This window comes from Akebia trifoliata, chromosome 3 (assembly GCF_017979445.1).
Source record: "Akebia trifoliata isolate Shusen 1 chromosome 3, ASM1797944v1, whole genome shotgun sequence".
Taxonomy (NCBI): domain Eukaryota; kingdom Viridiplantae; phylum Streptophyta; class Magnoliopsida; order Ranunculales; family Lardizabalaceae; genus Akebia; species Akebia trifoliata.
This window is the reverse complement of record NC_141377.1, coordinates 59,035,975-59,054,914: the sequence shown is the minus strand read 5'-3', so window position 1 is coordinate 59,054,914 and position 18,940 is coordinate 59,035,975. Positions and strand designations below refer to the sequence as shown.

The 18,940-nt window shown below is 34.1% G+C and overlaps 1 protein-coding gene across 1 annotated transcript; it reads left to right on the top strand.

The window, feature by feature from the left end:
• Positions 1-9,947: 9,947 nt before the first annotated feature.
• On the top strand, positions 9,948-17,247 carry LOC147408431 (mitochondrial import inner membrane translocase subunit Tim13-like). The gene is given in 3 exon segments (XM_086437454.1): positions 9,948-10,240; positions 16,610-16,682; positions 16,685-17,247. Coding segments are annotated over 3 exon segments (264 nt in total). The 5' UTR covers positions 9,948-10,123; the 3' UTR covers positions 16,759-17,247.
• The last annotated feature ends 1,693 nt before the right edge of the window (positions 17,248-18,940 follow it).

The window sequence follows — 18,940 nt, the reverse complement described above, 5'->3', positions numbered from 1 at the left end:
TAGATAAAGGAGAGCAAATCCTCCTTTTTCTGTGACACGTGGCACATTCTAATTGATTCAAGTAAAAATTGACTCCCACCAGTTAATACCCTGATTGGTGATTTGTAGCTGTTGGATTTGAGCAGTTTTTTTTTTATGTTCAAGATTTCACCAGATAAACTTATTTCTGGTGTGTAGGTTTAGCATAAGGTGGGCAAACAATCATGGGTCAGCAGGACAGAAGATTCCTCCAGGTGGCATGCAAAGGAGACAGAAAGTCAGATTGCTAACCATCTTTGGGGAGTACATGATCTGTGCCCTATAGCTGAAAGCAACTTGTATTAGAAGGGAAGTTGCGATTTAACCTGCACATGCCTAAATACTAATTATTTAAAATTAATGGGTATTTAAAGATTATATATCCAATTTCTTAGTTAAACGGGCTTTATTTTGCTGTTGCAACTAATATAATTCTGATTAATATTTTATGGGTTTACAGATAATCACCATTGATTCCATGCGCGCGGTGCAGTTGATCTGCCCCATCTTGAATTAGAGCCAAATACATCATAAGTTGCAGCACAACTTGGATGAATGGTTTAAGATAGTGGGGACTAGGACAATTCATACACTGCCATACCACCAAATACATTCTCTTTGTTACTAGTTATAATTGTGAGGATGAGGAGATGTGTCTGTCGTCATCTTCCCTGATTAGGTTGACGTCTTGTTTATCGAACTAAACAAAATTTTGAATTAGTTTAAGGACAGCATTGTCATAACTCAAGACCCTTGGAGTTTTAAATATTTAATTTTTTAAAATATATAGTTCGAAAATTCCAAGCGCACACTATTCTAAGATCACCAATCACATGAATCTTTGTCCCACCTTGATTGATCAATTCTAGACATCAGATTTTGATTATCGGTTTGATCCATGTGATAAATAGGATTATATTATCATTGGGTAAATGATTTTTCTAGGTATGTACCATTTGCAAGTGTATGATTGCACATTTTTATAGAAAATTTATTTTCTCTGTGAAAATGATTTTCTAATCCTGATGGAAACTATTCTGAAACTAAAAATCAGCTCTTGTTCCATCCTTTTATCCACAATCAAACACCAAAAAATAATTTCTGGTTTTTTTTTTTTTTCATAACTATTTTCCAGAGAAAACGTTTGCAATGCAATTATATACATGATATCCTAAGGGTTTTTTTATTCTTTCTATTGAACCCATGATGAAAAATATCACAATCCATCGGCTAAGAATCACTAATCAAACTTATTTTAAACCCCGAGGGGGTGGCTCAATGGCAATTTCAGATCCAATAAGCAACGAGAGTCCATAGGTTGTGAGTTCCATGCCTAGTATAAGTAGCATTTCCTCGGGGCCACCTGTGAGGGTGTACCCTCACTTATCTGGTGAGTGTGATGTGTGGGGGAGGGACCCATATGCTTTGTCTTCAGGTCTAGCTCTTCCAATCCTCCTAGGCGGACGTAAGTTCGGACACTCCCATTATCATAAAAAGAAAAAAAAAATTCAGATATTTGAATTGATGTCGTGTAATTGATTTCTACTTCATCAAAACTAACACCACCTAAAGAATTTTATTTCAATTGGAATTTGGTTGTTTGAAATTTAAGATGATCCCCATGACGCTACGAAAGGGTGGGTTGAAATTCAAAGGGTGGGAAGAAGACCCAATTTTATTTAAGTAACCTCATTAATTCAATCTCCTTAATTTAATAGTGTTATTAGTTTGTTAACATGAAGGGTCCCTTAAAATATGAAAAATGTAGCAAGTGTCCCTAATTTCTAACACAACTTGCAACTCTCATCCCAAAACCATGACTTCCCACTTGTTTGAACCAGCCAACAACTATATTGTTTTTCTATTATAGATATTATATCAAACTAGACACGTGGCACATACAATGTACATCACCAACAACTACGAAATGGGTCCCATTCAGGTTTCTTTTAAGTTGAAATCAAACTTGATTGGATGATCAACCTGTATCCCATCTATTTCAATCTTCAGAATGGGAAAAAAAAAATGTGACCTATATTGGAGACAAAAGATTGAAGGGTTGGGATCAGCCAATAAGATTGGAATTTTGGATCAGGGTGGTCATACATGTGGGACCCAGTTACAAGTGGGTCATGAGCTGTCTATCAACAATAATAGAGTATTTATCTTGTCCTCCCTAAAGCTAACATCCTGTTGGTCACTATGCAAATGAACTGGGCCATATGGTTCTCCCAATAAAATGATGACACGTATAAATAAGTTTAAGATATTAATATGATACTTTTTTATACGTGTCAACTTATTATTGATAGAAGAAAATATAGGAAACTTAGAAAGAGCAGAATTCCTCTCAAGAAGTGATGGGCTAATGTAATATCATTTGAAATTTTGAATCATTAATAATTAGGTAAACTTGACCATATAACAGAAAATACACTTGAGATTACAAAAATACCCAATTTTTTGCATTGAATTCATTCATGGCCGGATTCAGCCATAAAGGAGGTAAAGACCAGACAAAACAAATGATGAGTTCTACACACACATTAGATCACTTCTTGAGTTGCCCTCTTAACTTGTCTTCTTACGCGATACGGTTCAACTTCATCTATGAAATAAATAAATAAATAAAAGACATTCTGGCATGAGGTTGAAGATGATGATATTTTGATCATTTTATATCAATTCATCATCTTGAAACCCCACCTTTGCTTTTGAGTTTTGAATGTTGAATATTTTATTATTATTATTTTGAGGATAAAGGGTAAATATGTTACACATTTAGCAATTAATCAATTTATGATTGATTAATTCATTGATTGGGCAACTTTACGAATTTATGTAAAAAAAAAAAAAAACCAAAGAATTTGTGAAAATAAATTATATTAGATGTTATAATGTATTGTAATAAGATATATATTGATATATAATAAAATATTTAATTTCCAAAATTTGCCAGCAAATGATGTCTAATGGTCACACAAAATATCAAGAAATGAATAAAGTTGACATCCTAAAATCCACAAAAACATAAATCAGAAATGCTAAGAGCATTCAATTCCATGAAGGTCTAACATCATAAATATAGTTATCTCATCCAACTTTGACCTAAAATTTTGATATAATATTTCAACGTAAAACGAATAAGGGATGGAGGATTTTCTTAATCCAGGCTGGTTTGAAAAAGCTAAAAGGTGAACCATTAAGAATAGAAAAGGAAGAAGTTTTGCAACACCCATTAACATCATTTATCACGAAGACCAATACTTTTAACAAAAGGTTAAAAATCAATCCATCAACTAAGACTTTTTTATGCAAAAGGTTACGTCACGTAACCTTCTTCCACTTGGCTTGGGATAAGGCTTTGATGATGATGATGATGATGATAACAGTAAACACGTTATTCGTAGACGAAGAATCTCCAATTCTAGAATATATTCATTCGATGATAAGTTTGGGGGTCAAACTCAAAAAAAAAATTGACAAGATAATTTGTGTTCGATGTGGGACTAAACTCAACATGCCCCCGTATGTGTGGGCCGGACTGAGCCAAAACATGTGGAGATATGGCTTGGATTTGGTGACGTGGAAGAAATAAAGACCCGCTTTGATACCATAATAAGTTTGGGGGTCCAACTCAAAATCAATTAACAATGAGTAAAGAGGTCCAGGAACTTATAAGGAGAGAGAGACAAGGCAATTTATGTCCGATGTGAGACTAAACTCAATAACTTTTGAATTAACTTAAGATTTTGTATTACACAGGGACAACTTTATTTGTCCATTTTTGTTGGATGAAAATATTCCATTGGGTAATTACACAATTTTCTTTTACTTTTTTCAATAAAAAAAAAATTTTCAAATGAAAATTTGAATTATACTGAACTTTTTTTAAAACCATTTTTATGGTAGGCAAGTGGCTAATAGGCCAGCATTTAATTTGATTCTCAACTCAAGTCGTGTGGTCACTTTTAATATTTTTCAAAGGGTCGCCCAAGTCGGGCCACTCTATCGATGTTTCCATCAAAATGGACCATGTCTCAGCTTGAAGGATTTCCACATGTGCATTAATGGTCCAAGCTGCTATAGATAGTACTAGTTGATATGCAACGTTATTGTGTATCTCCGGACAAATATTATAGGATCTTGAAAAATCGCTTAGATATCATCTTGTTTTATGATCGGTCCAATTGTAAATATGACAGTACCAATAAACTTATATTGAAGCAGGTGTACATGCAAATATATACAAACAAATAGAAAGTAACAGGTACCAAGAAATTAGTGAGGAGGAAATATCAGTATGTAGTTCACATCAGGGTCTAAAACATAGATGGTGGGGGGTGGTGCAATGGCTCATTAGCTCATATGGGGGGACCTCTGTCTCTCTTATTATTCAGATCAGATAAGAGATCCTCTTCTCTTCATTAAATAATTTTTTTATTTTATACATAAATTATTGGTACATATACATTTATATAGGCTTAGCCACCTACCCAAAGAAAAAAAATAAATAAAGAAAAAGAGTAGTCTCATAGGTGTAGGACCACTCTCTCATAGCACAAGATACACTAGCTTCCAGTTGGCGGCTATCTTGTTTCATAATTAAGTGTGTTGGCTTTTTTTGTCTCTCTCTCTCTCTCTCTCTCTCTTCTCTCATGATCATAACCATACATGTGGTTTACATATAGGGTGGTAGGATTCATTATTCAATAGGTCCCCACCTAAGACAGATATCTATGGCACTAAGTGGTGTACATTTGTAGGTCATGAAGTCAGGGTCTTGGAATAAATCTGAAATATTAGAAGAAAGAAATAAAAAAAAACAATAAAAAAGGGATTAGTATTAGGATTTTGTAATTGTTCATACATCAAATCTTATATTAAATTAAAATAATAAATCATCAAATTTTGAATCACAAAAATTAATGATAAATCCTCCATATATTTTATATTATTTTACAGATGTTAGTTTCGTTGATAAAATATTTGGTTGATGACACCGTAGAATTGGATTCGATTCACTCATTATTGAGTTATTAAACTCATTAAATATAGATCCGTTGATAAAAAAAAATGATTTATATTATTTATAATATAAAAAAATAAAATAAAAATTATGAGTCCAAATTGAAAATCATTAAATTCAATGTCATCCTCATTTGTATTATCATTATTTCACGTTTCATCGATTATCAACATCTTATCAATGTCATTTATTCCTACCAATGCATCATTTAGGACTTGATATGAGAAGGCCAAAAGTTTATGACATTGCATACCCAAATATTGCTAAAATAATATTGAATTTTTTTTTTCTAATTTAATACTAGAGTTCATGATTTAATTGTGAAGTTAATAATTTTATTACAAATTCATAAAAATCACAATTGATTGAAAATATCATGATTTAACTCGTGATAAAAGTTATAGTTTGATCTTGACTTTTTCAATAAGTTGTCATATGTCACGATCATAGAAGTCTTTATTCCTATTTCAATGAAATATATCTAATGCTCTAGCAAGTAGTCTACTATGCCTAATGAAATTAACTTTTTCTAATATAATGGCAAAGTTCATGATTTTATTACAAATTCATAAAAATCATGATTGATTGAAAATATCATATTTCAATTATGATTTAATTTGTGAAAAAAGTTATAATTTGATCTCGACTTATTTTAATAAATTGTCATTTTTTTCATGATAAGAGTTCTTGACTCGTAGACTTGCTATCGATGCAAAAAGAGAAGTGAGACAACCAACTTTTTAAGAGTGTCATACCTCACGCAAATCCCTTGAGTACATGCAATATCTCACAAATCATACATATTAGATAAATAGAAAAAAATCTTTGTAGGTGACCAATGACAAACGAAAATGTTTGAACTCAAAATCTCTCTCTTTTTAGATAGATGTCTTGCCTTCTATCATCGAATGTGTTTTTATTATCAAATTATGAAGAATGACGTAAGATTATTGCGATTTTTTTTTTTTTTTTTTTTTTTTTTTTTTTTTGGGGATGTACGATGTAGGGTGTAGTAGACTAGTTCCTAGAGCGTCGGAATAATTCCATGGAAGCTAGGTGGTGATCATTCCATGTCCAGGTGAGGGGCCTGTGTCTGTATGGTGGCTGAAAGTGTAAAGCTATTGTTGGTTGGCACTAAAACCCAGATAATTCTTGCAGCAGTGTCAGCCCAGCCAGGCCCATCTCACACTGCCATCTGCTCAGAAACCGTTGAGCCTTGCCTGTTGGGTCGCTTTCTAAACCTCTGGCCTCATGCATGCCCATGGGATCATCATTAATTCTTCTATATAATCACACTTAATTAAAAAGGACAGCTATAGAGAGACATAGAGAGGTTGAGTCTATTCTTGTTAGGTGGGATTCTTAACTAATTCGTGTTTAAGGAGATGAAAACATTAAGTCACATGCCACATAGTTTTTCAACAATACATAAAACTCATAGACTCGGAATTTACTTAGCTGAGTCATTTGAATTTTGCATAGACTCATCCTTAAAACACATTTTCACCCAATCAAAGAGCCATTTCGGAAACACGACTGAGTTAAGCTTGAAATGCATCGATCATTAGGAACTCGACAGAGTTGTGTAATTATATTCAATGATTCTTTGAAAAATATAAATATAAATAGGACTACATGAGTCTGTGACATTACCCCACCATAAAAGTATGAATGAACCTCATAAGTTATTTTATTATAAAATCAAATCATAAGTGAATGGATGCTACAATCGCAAAATTCCAATTATATGGTCTATGATGTGAGATTATAACAAAATCACTTATGAGCCTCGACTAAGATTTGAGGCTTTCCATCAAACGGATGATTGGATGGTCATCAAATTTCAAATTTTAAAATTAAAATTTAATAATGAAAAATAATTTTTAAATTTTTTTTTTAGATCTACATCACCATGACATTTGATTACGACACATTCCTAAATTAGGAAGGTGTTTTTTCTATATTTATTTATGTTGGTTGAGTCGACCATTAAGTTGATTCAACTCACATGTTCCACAACCTTAAAAGTCCTACTCACCATGACGTGGATGCCATGTACTTTGAGCTCACCATGCACCCACGTACCATAGTATCGTAGCTCCAAAATATATAATATTAACTTTCTTTTCTTTTATATATATATATATATGTATATGTATTCTGGTAGACAGCAACGTTTGCATGTGATTTGTATGGGAAGGCCCAAATGGTCTTTAGGGTGGGGGCAGTAGTGGAAGAGAACAGTCTTATCTCATTAGTGATTCTGTACACCCCCAGCTGATGGAACTAGAAAGGAAAGGAATGAGAAGCTGACGTCACAGGAGTTTCTCCCTCCAACGACAAGAGAAAGTAATTAAAAGGAATCTTTCTTTCTTCCAAACATCGATGGATAGATACATCATATATCAATCATCAAATGCCAGATGTCTGTTTCCTTTACAAATTCATTCCTAATTACCAATATACCCCTGCACATATAGTTGTTATGTAACCAAATCAACCTCCCCCAAACAGCAAAGAAACCAGTTAACTTCAAAAGATTTTTTTATTTTCTTTTTTCTTTTTTGACTTTTTCCTTCCCGAGTCCATGTAATACTACTAGTATAATGTATCATAGAGTTAAAAGTCATCGAGTCTGACTCGAAATTTGAGTCAGTTTGATTAACTCGGTTTGTAAACTGGTTTAAACCAAATCTATGATTCGAACCTAATAATCCATACCATAATTTAATCAATAATCTATCATTAAATTTTGAAATATGATAATATTTTTATCGTTCGTTAAAATATCAAGAATTCTTTAAATTTGAATAGTTCGCTAAATTTATATCCAAATTTACCAGATTGAATTCTCCTCCTAATCATTATACTATGCAATTATTTATTTGACTCGTCTGAGTTGACTCGGATTCACCAAATTGATTTGATCTTGTGGAGTTTTAAAAGCATAACCTGCGTCCTTGTAAAAGCACAGGAGAGCTGGAGTTTGGTAGCTACCCAACTCCTTGGAGTACAGGATCAGTTATTCTAAAAAGAGTAGTGGTTTGGAAAGAAGCTTCCCAGTGGTCCTGGTTTTGTTCTCATTGGAGAGAAAGCGTATTGGGGTTAACAAGCTAGGGGTCATCGATCTCTTGATGGATTTTTGTCCAGTGAATACATGACAGTGTATCGCATGGCTTTAAATGCAGTTAGGGATACTTGATGGGATCACCATTCAAAAAAAAAAAAAAAAAAATTATGGAAAATTTGAATCATTTAGAATCCAGCTTCTAAACCCAAAAGCTATTCTATCGCAAAAATGACATTTCTTGTGAGTTAATCAATTTTCAATTTCTCACTAAAGTAAAAAAAAAATTACTCACAGAAAATTCAATATGGGATTTAAAAAACCTTTGATTGGACCAGTTCACATGAACTCGTGTGTATTAATGGTTTCCTCACCCTTCTAAAATTGTAATTAGTCATTTGAGATTCTATGAAATCATGAATTAATTTTTTTGTGAGTAAAACTTTTCTCTTGGATTAAGTGTATCCAATGCAGATGATTAACAAAAAAGACACCATCCATGTTGTGTGCATGTCACATCAAATGGTGTTGATGTCATAGCATCATGATGACTTGATGACATTCACATAGTAAGTGTGTGTGATCACCAATTGTATTAGAGTGGGGAAGGGGGCAACAATGCTTATTTGTTTGGCAGTCAAAAGGGAATAACATGCGCGACGCCTTGAAGTCACAAGGGTTGATGATGTCATAGCTAGCATCATGTTAAAGTGTTGAACTTGTATAAGAGTTGTTTATTGGCATGTGGCGGCAAAACCTTAAAAAATGTAGAAAAGCTTCTAAGTTAGGATTTAATGGTGCTCAACCTAATCCAATTCATTACTATATATATTGAATATATGTATATTATGTATAATTACATGAATAAAAAAATTAAAAAAATATTTAAGTATCATTGAAATTGACATCGTTTTAGACATTACTAACGAGAATGTGTCTATACAACCATAGATGCTTTTCATTGAGATACAAGTGGGAAGAATCTATGGTTCTATGCACACCAATGTCCCTAACAATGTCAATTTCAATGTTACTCTAGGATGACTCTAAATATTTTACTATCGTGTCTAACTGTTTTTCAAGTAGGTTGGAGATTCAAACCGATTTTGATGAAAAGTAGTATCAACTGGCTTTAAATGATTTCTGGAATGTACACAAATTTAATATTTTTTATAAAGCCCCAAAATCAACCCAAGCCCACTACGATCATTTGGGCTTGGCCCGATGGTTATTTAGGACTAAAGGACAACGTACCTCAATTCAAGCCTGAAATAAAACCAGCCCATTGACATCCTTGCTCGCGTATCACTCTTTCCAAAAAAAAAAAAAAAAAATTATTTTTATCTAAAATTGTAGTAACTTCTGATTTATAAGACGATTTACAACAAAGACCTAATTACCATTACACATGTTATTATTTTATTTTATATTATTATAGAGAAATTATTTCAATTGCCTTAATAGATCAATCTAAAAGGTAATTTTATATTTTAAAATTAATGTAGATTTGAATCAATAATACTAATATTTATCTCATTACAATGGTAAAGATATATAAAGACTTCGCCTAGGCAGTTACTACCTCATACATATTAATATGTAATTTTAAATTTTTTTGAACTTTTTTCTTTTTATCTTAAATAAATGTTTTATTTTCTTTTTATTACAATAAATCATAATTGTGTGCCACATTGGCAATCGAACGATAATGTTGCAGCACTAACTAGTAACTAGAACTGCTAAATTTTACTGGTTTCAGTTCTTATCGGTCATGGTTCGGGTTCTCAAATTGATGCAAATTGGGCTCGGTTTCCTATCAATTCCGATTCTCAATCGGTTCAACGAGACCCGATTTCTAATCGGTTCCAATAAAACGGGATGGGTTTTCGGTTCGGATTCTATGGGGTGCCCATTGGCGATACCCCTAAATTCGAAGTAAACAGTTGTGGCAAGAATTAGGTTCGAGTGATTAGGGTTTTAGAGCGAAGCTGTGATTGATTGATAGATCGATGGATTCGTTCTCATCATCTTCGATTGGTTCTTCTTCGTCTCAACCTTCACCAGAGGTTTTCATGGATCAGCTCAAGACTCAGCTTGCACAGGCTTATGCAGAGGAGTTCCTCGAGGTAACTAACCTCTCCAATCTTTAAAACGCTAAATTCTCTCTATTGGTTTTGATGATGAACAAGTCTTATTAGATATTTGATTTAATTTATGTTTCTCATCTCATGTGTTTTTGTTTTTATTTTTAAAATTTTTACTGCCATTAAGCTTTCTTACATGTCTAGACAATGGTAAATGGTGTTTTAGGAGTAGCGCTAGATGATTGATTTAGTAGAAAAATTAGATTTGGATTCATGATTTACTCATAATTTATGAGAAGAAATCATTAATCTGTGGTGGTGTTTTTTTTTTTTTTTTTTTTTTTTGTGGAGGATGGAAACAGGATATGAGGAAGCATTCATTGCAGCCATACCAACTCCAAAAAAAAAAAAACCACAAAAGCTAAAGAAACAATTTCCTCAATCCTTTAAATTGTTTTGAAATTTATATATTTAAAAATTCATGCTAGTGGACTTTATGTCTTGAAGCTTATTGTCATGGACTTTTAGCTTCAACACACTTTATGCCCGTGCAGCACTCATGCAATCACCCTCTCGAGTGCTTGAGTAAGTCTTTCCATGCAATGACTTGGGAGATTTACACACTCTCTAAGACATTAAAGAGCATCAAGAAACACAATAGCACACTAGAGAGTTTTGAAAGAAAATTGTATTGAATACAAGTTTTTGGATGCTTACAAACATACAAGGCTCCTTTATTTATAGATTTGGGGAGGAACAATGTAGAAATTCTAGAAGATTCTATGCAACTCCATACCATTAAGGAATCCTAGATGTTTCCTATAATATCTATAGAATATTTTATAGACATTCCTACAATTACATTAAGGGCCTATTTGGATTGAGTTCTCCAAGTACTTCTGACTCCTACGGGAAGTTAAAAGCACTAACAACACTGTTTGGATGTCCGTTGCCAAATATAATCACTCTTGGGTGGAGCCAAAATACATGTTTTTGGAGAAGTGCCACATTTGATGCTTCTCAAAAGAGAAATTGCGCAGAGCTATTTTTACCATGTTAAAATCCCACCAGTTCAAATTATACCTTTCGCCAAATAGGATATTTCCGCAATATATCCTTGTCCTCAACTAATTCTCTTCGATATGTTATTGAGCCGTAAAACCCACTAAACATCAAGCTTTGTCAAACCCGAACTCCACCCTCAAGTGAATCCTTTTGCGGCGGCGACTTTTGGTCACTCTCTTCGGCAATTGCAACGACGTCTTCAAATCTCCTCAAAGGTATGTCGATCAGTAACTCTTCTAGGGTTCTAAAACCCTAACCAAACCATTTCTCCATCTACAACTTCAGCCTTTAATGGAGATTTTATAGTGTTTCTCTCCAATTATATAATCTGGTGTGAGTTTGATTTGAGTCAAAATGATGATCTTTGTTACCTCTGATTTTGTAGTTTGATTTGTAGTGTTTTTCTATTATTTATACTTATTTCTATGTAAGGGCATGTGTCCATTCACACATTAGTTAATATAAATATCTACCAAGCTCTCATTATGGGACGTGGCAATTATTTTTCTACAATTCTTCTTAGTATCAGAGCCCTAGAAGACCATTGCCCCCCCTTTTAGATTCCCCTCTTCGATTTTTTGGACCTTGAAGTCTCTTCTCTTCTCTCTTTTTTTTCCTTTCTCAACACCTTTGGATCTTGAGACCTAATAACCTATTAGCAACTTCGTTAGAAGGTCTTCCCTTTAGGGATTTTTGTTTTCTCTTTTTATTTCTATTTCCTTTTATCACATTTTGTGATAGGAATTTTTATAAGATTTTCATATGCTACGATTCTTCGCTGTGTTTTTTGCCCTAGGATAGTGTTTCTATCTTGCATAGGCTATTTGATTTGATCCCTGCTCTACGTTAAGGTTTTTGTCTGTGCTAAACCTGTTGGAGTGTTGTTGGTTACCTGATATATGATTATTTTTTTTTGTACTACGATAGTAACTAGGTGGTTTCTTGTGACCTGCGATAAACAAACTAGTCATTTATACCTCCTGAAACAAAAGGTAGCTTGATTACCGACCGTTAGCAGTAGCAAGGGTAACAGTGTGCTGTGTATGTGAGTACAACAGCAACAGTGTGGATTTTTGTGACATGTGACAACAGCATTGTGTTGTGTAGGTGAATGCGAGTGACTACGACAACAATAACGACAGTGTGGACTTTGTCGCTTGCGACAGGAACAATGTGTTGTGTAAGTGAATGGACAGTAACCAAGTTGTTTTGGGGGCTGCATTAAACCTTGCGATAGCAATTAGGTTGTTTTTTGTGGCCTGCGACATCAATAAGGTGCTGTGTAAGTGTCTGCGAGAGCAACTGGGAAGCTATTTGGTGGTTTCTGTGGTCCCTTGGTGGTTTTTTCAACTGTAACAATTTTGTTTGTTTTTAATTCTCTGATATAGATCTTCCTTCAAACCAAAGTTACTACTACTCTCTTGTTTGTAATAAGCAATGACAAACTAAGGACTCCAATACCATTCTTGGACCAAATTCCTCAGCCAATGCATTACTAGTGCCTTATTAGATGGTTGGAACTTTCAATCCTGGTCTCGGCCTATTAGACTTTATTTGGACAGTAGAGGAAAATCTAGATGGCTTTTGGGCATCATTAATAAGTCACCTCTTATTGATCTCAAAGTTAAATAATGGGAGATTAATAACTGCACTATTCTTAGATGACTTTTTAACTCCATGGAGTAGCGCATCTACACTATGTTTATGTATCATGAGACTTTCTCCTATTTGTGGTCAACCCTCACTCAGACATATGCGCATGCTAGGAATGACTCGAGGATATATGAACTTTATCGAGACATCGCCCATGCTACCCAAGGAACTCAGAGTGTAGTTGATTCCTTTGGATTTCTTCAATATTGTTGGGAGGAGCTCTCTTATTATGGGTTTATGGTTGAGTTGTCTGTAGAGGCAACTAGGTATGTGGTAATGAGGATTACTCGACATTAGACATACCATTTCTCATGCGTTTATGTTATGAGTTCGAGGCATTTCGGACCCAGATTTTTAATACCACCCTTTTACCTTTTTTGTTTGAGACATTTGCGACCATTAATAGTGATGAACGTCGTCGCTGTGTAATTCATTCTCAAACTCATGCTCTTGATATTTTTTCTACTCCAGCTACAGATTAGATGGCTCTAGTAGCCAATTCAGATTTTTCTGATTCTCGTGCTCAGAGATCTAGGAGTCGAGGCCGTGACCGTGGTAAAGGGGGTGGTCTTACTTTCAGCCATTGTGGGAAGATTAGTCATGAAAAGACCCGCTGCTTTCAACTCTATTCCCATTTGTTGTGATCTTCTGTCATTCCTTATTTGGGACATTTTGTTCCCCATGCTACTGTTGTGGAGTCATCTTCAGTTCTTCCCATCGATACTTTTGCTTCTCTTGGTACTATTGATTTACATCAACTTCAGACTCATATATTGATTCATAGATGTCGATTATACTGGTTCTCTTATAGATAAGAGATCTGTCTTTGATTTCTATACTTTTTATGGTGGTAACCTAATCTCGTGGAAAAGTAAAAAATAAAGTGTGGTTTCTCGTTCTTCTGTTGAAATTGAGTATCATGTTATGGTCTTTGGTACATGTGAACTTATTTGACATTGATCCTTGTTGACGGAGCTGGGATTCTCTATCTCTGGTTCTTCTACTTTGTTTTGTGACAACAAATCTGCTATTATACTTGTCTCTAAATCAGTTCTTCACAAAAGAACCAAGCATATAGAGGTTGATATTTACTTTCTCAGGGAGAAAGTTCAATCTGGTGATCTTCAAACAGGCTTTGTATCTTCTTCAGATCAACTTGTTTACATGCTTACAACGTTTGTTGGTTTTTCGTCCATTGGTTCGTCTGTCACTAACTCTCATCTTATCAAGCTGTGCTTAATTGATATATTTGCCACAATTTGAGAGGGAGTATTGGAAATATGTAGTTTATTATTTATTTTCTATTATTTCTGTTTATTTCTAAGTAATGACATTTATGTCTATTCACACATTAGTTAATATAAATATCTATCGAGCTCTTATTATGAGACTTGACAATTACTTTTCTCCAATTCTTCTTACATATCTTAGATTGGTCTGGTTATTGAATTACCTATATTATTCATGGTACTTCTTGTATATGTTCTGCTTCAGTAGTGGGATTATCATATTGTATTGAGGCTTTGTTTGGTTCAGAATATGTAGTTTCTTGTTTGAAAAAGAATGGCTTAAAATTACTCATCAAAAAAATAAAATTACACCTTTAAATCAAGCTAAGACATTTTGAAATGTGTAGTTGTAGAACTGGACTGTTCTTGTTTTCTATCAGTTTATAAACAATTATTGATGTTTTTGGTTTGTTTGTTTAAAATAAATATTTTTTTTTTTAAATTTTAAGATGTCATTTCAAATATCAAACATGGAAAAGGTCAAACAAGTAGCAACAACAAGCGACAGGGTAAAGCATATTGGTTCCCTAATTTACACAAGATCTTTGTCGATGTATGTCTTGAAACTGTCGAGCAAAGCCATAGGAATGGGCAAATCCTAGACAAGTTAGGATGGCCGTTTGTTCGAACTCAATTTTTCAATAGAACAAGAATTCAATTCGAATTGAAACAATTTAAAAATCATTGGACCAGAACTAAACATGATTGGAAGACTTGGCGCAATCTAATCATAGTAACTAGAATTGGCCAGAATGGCTATTCATTCATCATGAGTGATGAATGGTGGATTGACCGAGAACTAGTAATAAATTATTTTTTATACATTATTTTTCATTGAATATATAAAGATATCTATTCATATTATTTATATTTCTTATAGCAACATCTGGGGATATGAAGTTTCGTTATAAGGCGTTAGACCACATAGATGAGTTGGACAAGTTATTCGGTGGTACCACAACTACCAGAGCTCGTATCCAGTCATCTGCAACGATGAACATAACGAACGAGTCGATTGCAAATGATTTTAATGAAGATACCCCCGAATACATTCTAGCGACACATGAAGATATACCCTACAGAGAAGGTCATCAATGAGTGAGGATTCCAGATCAAAACGCAAAAAGCGAGGGAAACCAAAGCCCTTCGAGAGTGAATTCAAACGTTTGGTGGATCTTTTTCAATCGAAATTACATCGGGAAAAAGTTCAAAAAATTCCAAATGAACTAAAAATGCATACTCCCGGTGAATGCATGGTACTTCTCAATGAACTAGTCGATGCGATCCCTTTAGGTAGCGACCGATATTGTCACGCAATATCTAAGCTTGTAGAGAGTGCAGATTTTAGAAATGCATTCTATAACATACCGTCAAAGGATGCTCGCGTATCATACTTAGATTTTGAATACCGTCATTACCTTGGTGATCAATAGGGGTTGGTGTAGTTTTTTTTTTTGAGGGGTTAGCTTTCTATGAACAATTTTTTAGGTTGTTTATGTGGTGGTTCAAACAATGCTTGTTTTGTGGATTATGGTTTGTTGTTAAAAATGCTTGTGTTGGTGGTTTATGGATTATTGATTAAGGAATATTGATTATGGTTTGTTGTTAAAATTGCTTGTTTTGGTGGTTTATATGATTGCTTATGGATTGACCATGGTTTGGTTATTAAAAATGGATTTGATTATGTGTTTGTGCTTGTTTATGGAATGTGGAATGATATTGTTTAGTGATTATTTAAATAGAAACAAGATGAATTCATACGATGAGATTATGTGCATGGGTACACTTGTTGCAGCACATCATTATCGTAGGACTCACAAACATAAATTAGTTCGACAACCTAAAACTAATTGTAGCTTCACTGGACAAAATTATATGAATTATTTTTTGTTTGGAAATAATACGATGTCATAAACAATTTCGGATGGGAAAGCATGTATTCGAGAAATTGTGTTCGAGTCTACATGATGAAGCATGTCTCGAGGGAACAAAATACATTTCATTGGAAGTATCATTAGGAATATTCCTAAAGATATTGGGATAAAATGAGGACATGAGGATTATGGTTTTGTAGATCTTGTAATGGCTCCAAGAATAGTGGAATGGCCCTTCGGAGTTCGGGAAGTCCAGATTTGGGACGAATCTTGTGAACAAATCTTGTTTTTTGTCCTTCCTTTTTTTCCCTTTTCTTTTATTTATTTTTGTGTGTGATTTTTTATCATTTGTGTGGATCAATAATAATGAAGATCAATCGTTAGGGGTAAATCTCAAGGAATTGACGACATCCGAGATTTACCTCTATCGTCCTCAAACACAAAACTCTATCATAAGTACTTCTGACAGTACCTCTTCTCAAATAAGTGCTGAATCTTCATTTTTGTTTTCTCATTCATTCATCATGCAGACAGTTAGGGGAAAGTGTTTTACAAAGTGTATAACAAAGCCGGGAGCAAGCCTGAGTGGAAGTGAAAGTAGTTGTATTCGAGATGTGTGGAACGCTACATTGAGGCTACCGGTATCATTAGCCATGCTCTTTTTAGCACTCCTCGATAAGGTTCCAACTACAATCCATTCTTGAGGAATTTTGCAGCTTCAATATCTTGCTTGCAACTGAAACTGGGAGAGAACATGTTAATTTTGTTTTGTTTTTTTTAACTTACAAATTTTCATCGGGTCCTGGTGAGCATTGAGGTCGTAATTTATAAACTTGGGTGTTAGCCATATTGCTTTGCACTCTTGACCTTTTTCTTACTCGATTTGTGTATGCTTCATTGTTATCACAATTGTAGAAGGTTGGCATCTTTGTCTACGCAGTATGTATGTGGCTGATGTGGCAAGGGCACATAACTGTAGATCTTTTTCCTTGTGAATCCCAAAGAAAAAAGTTCTATGGTTCTGTGCCCTTGACATGTTAGCCACATACAGACCAGGTATGGATTTATCGAGTCCATTCATCACAACTCTTAAACATTTCTTCTAATCGGTCGTCATTGTGCTTTTAGCCTATCATCTCTACGCAAAAAAACTTATTATAACATATAATTTTTTAACAGCCCATGTTCTTAGATTCTTGGCTAAGGCGCTCTCACAACTTCATGTCAAGAGTTGTATCTTTTCTATGTGAACACTACATGTTGCTGTCTCATGTTAGACAATCTATGTAGGATATTGCTGTGATAAATTTCTCTCCCCTGTTATAATGGTCCTACAGTGTAGGTCATGGAGGACTCGTCATGCAAGTCATGTGGACCTCATCACATTAGGATAGATCATGATGGTCTTGACCACGGTGAGATCATCCAAATGTGGATTATATGTTTGATGTCCATGTGCTTAATATTCTTCTTTCATGCCGTTGCCCCTGAGAATGCTTCTTCAAATAGATAAATTTGTTAATAACATTGCTTAGTAATTTTCTATACAATGGTAATAAAAAATTTAGATACAAATTCTGTGAATTTTATTGAAATCATAAATGGATAGTTAGAATAATTATACTTTATTTATATCATAATATTTTTTGGGTTTATTTGTCATAAGTAGGTCATCTCTCTCTCTCTCTCTCTCTCTCTCTCTCTCTCTCTCTCTCTCGTGCGTGTGTAGAGCAAAGATGGGTTATATTCCTCTTAAAATAGGAGATGGAACGCCTAGATTTAGAACCAGTCGTCAACGCTGAGTCCTCTTATGCTCTTGTTTATCCTCACAACTAATCTCTTTGTACTCTACATCTTCTTATCCTCCGTAAGCAAACCACCTTGCCCATCATCACCCCAAACAAGGCTCTCTGATACTCGGAGAGATCATCGCAAAAGAAGCTAGCCCAGGTTAAAACAGAGCTTCTTGGCTACGAAAATATTGATATTTCAAGATCCAATGTCTCAATGTGCATAACCTAAATGTGCGTCTTATAAACCACAAGACTTGGTCAACAATGTTTGGAACGATGGCAAACCACCTTCAGTGAAGGGATTAAGGGATTAATGACGACAATGAAGATGAGATTAGTCTGTCTTTTTATGGGGTAGACCTCGTACTCGAGTACTATTTTATATAAACAACCCTAAAGTGAAGTAATCCCTTAACCTTACTTTTTAAAATGAATAATATAATCTTTTTTTTCATTTTTAATAAATGCAACAGGTGTTCTTACATGTGGAGATTGGAGACTCGATCTCATGAATGAACCCTGGGAGCACAGCCCTCCACCATTCTGATGGCCATAAATTATTATAAAAGAAAAGAATAACTATAATATCCAATGAGGTTAGACACAAAATATGTAAATACCAATAAAATATTATTTATTATAAAATATAATTTCTTCTCAATTATGAAATACCAACATAATCTTAAGGATGATGATGTTGGACATTTTTCCACCCAATAATTATCCTTATATAATTTCTTCTCAATTACAGTAAAAAGAGGGCACGGAGAATTTGTAACAGACTAATGAAAATGATAGCAATTGAGTTCAATTTTCAATCATTCAAATTTTCTCAGACTAATTAATTCCAAATGCAATCTTCCTTCAAATCTCAGCCATGTACATTAGAGCATAAGAGAAAATCACCCAAATTTAATTTCTTGGATCATGTTTACTTAAAATTAAGTGCAAGTCCCACCTTTCCAATGGGAAAGTAAGTCAATAGTTTCTCATAAGGTGAGGAATTGAATTTTTTTTTTTTGTTGGTTGGATCATTTCCATTCCATTAGACAAATCCAACGCCAAAAA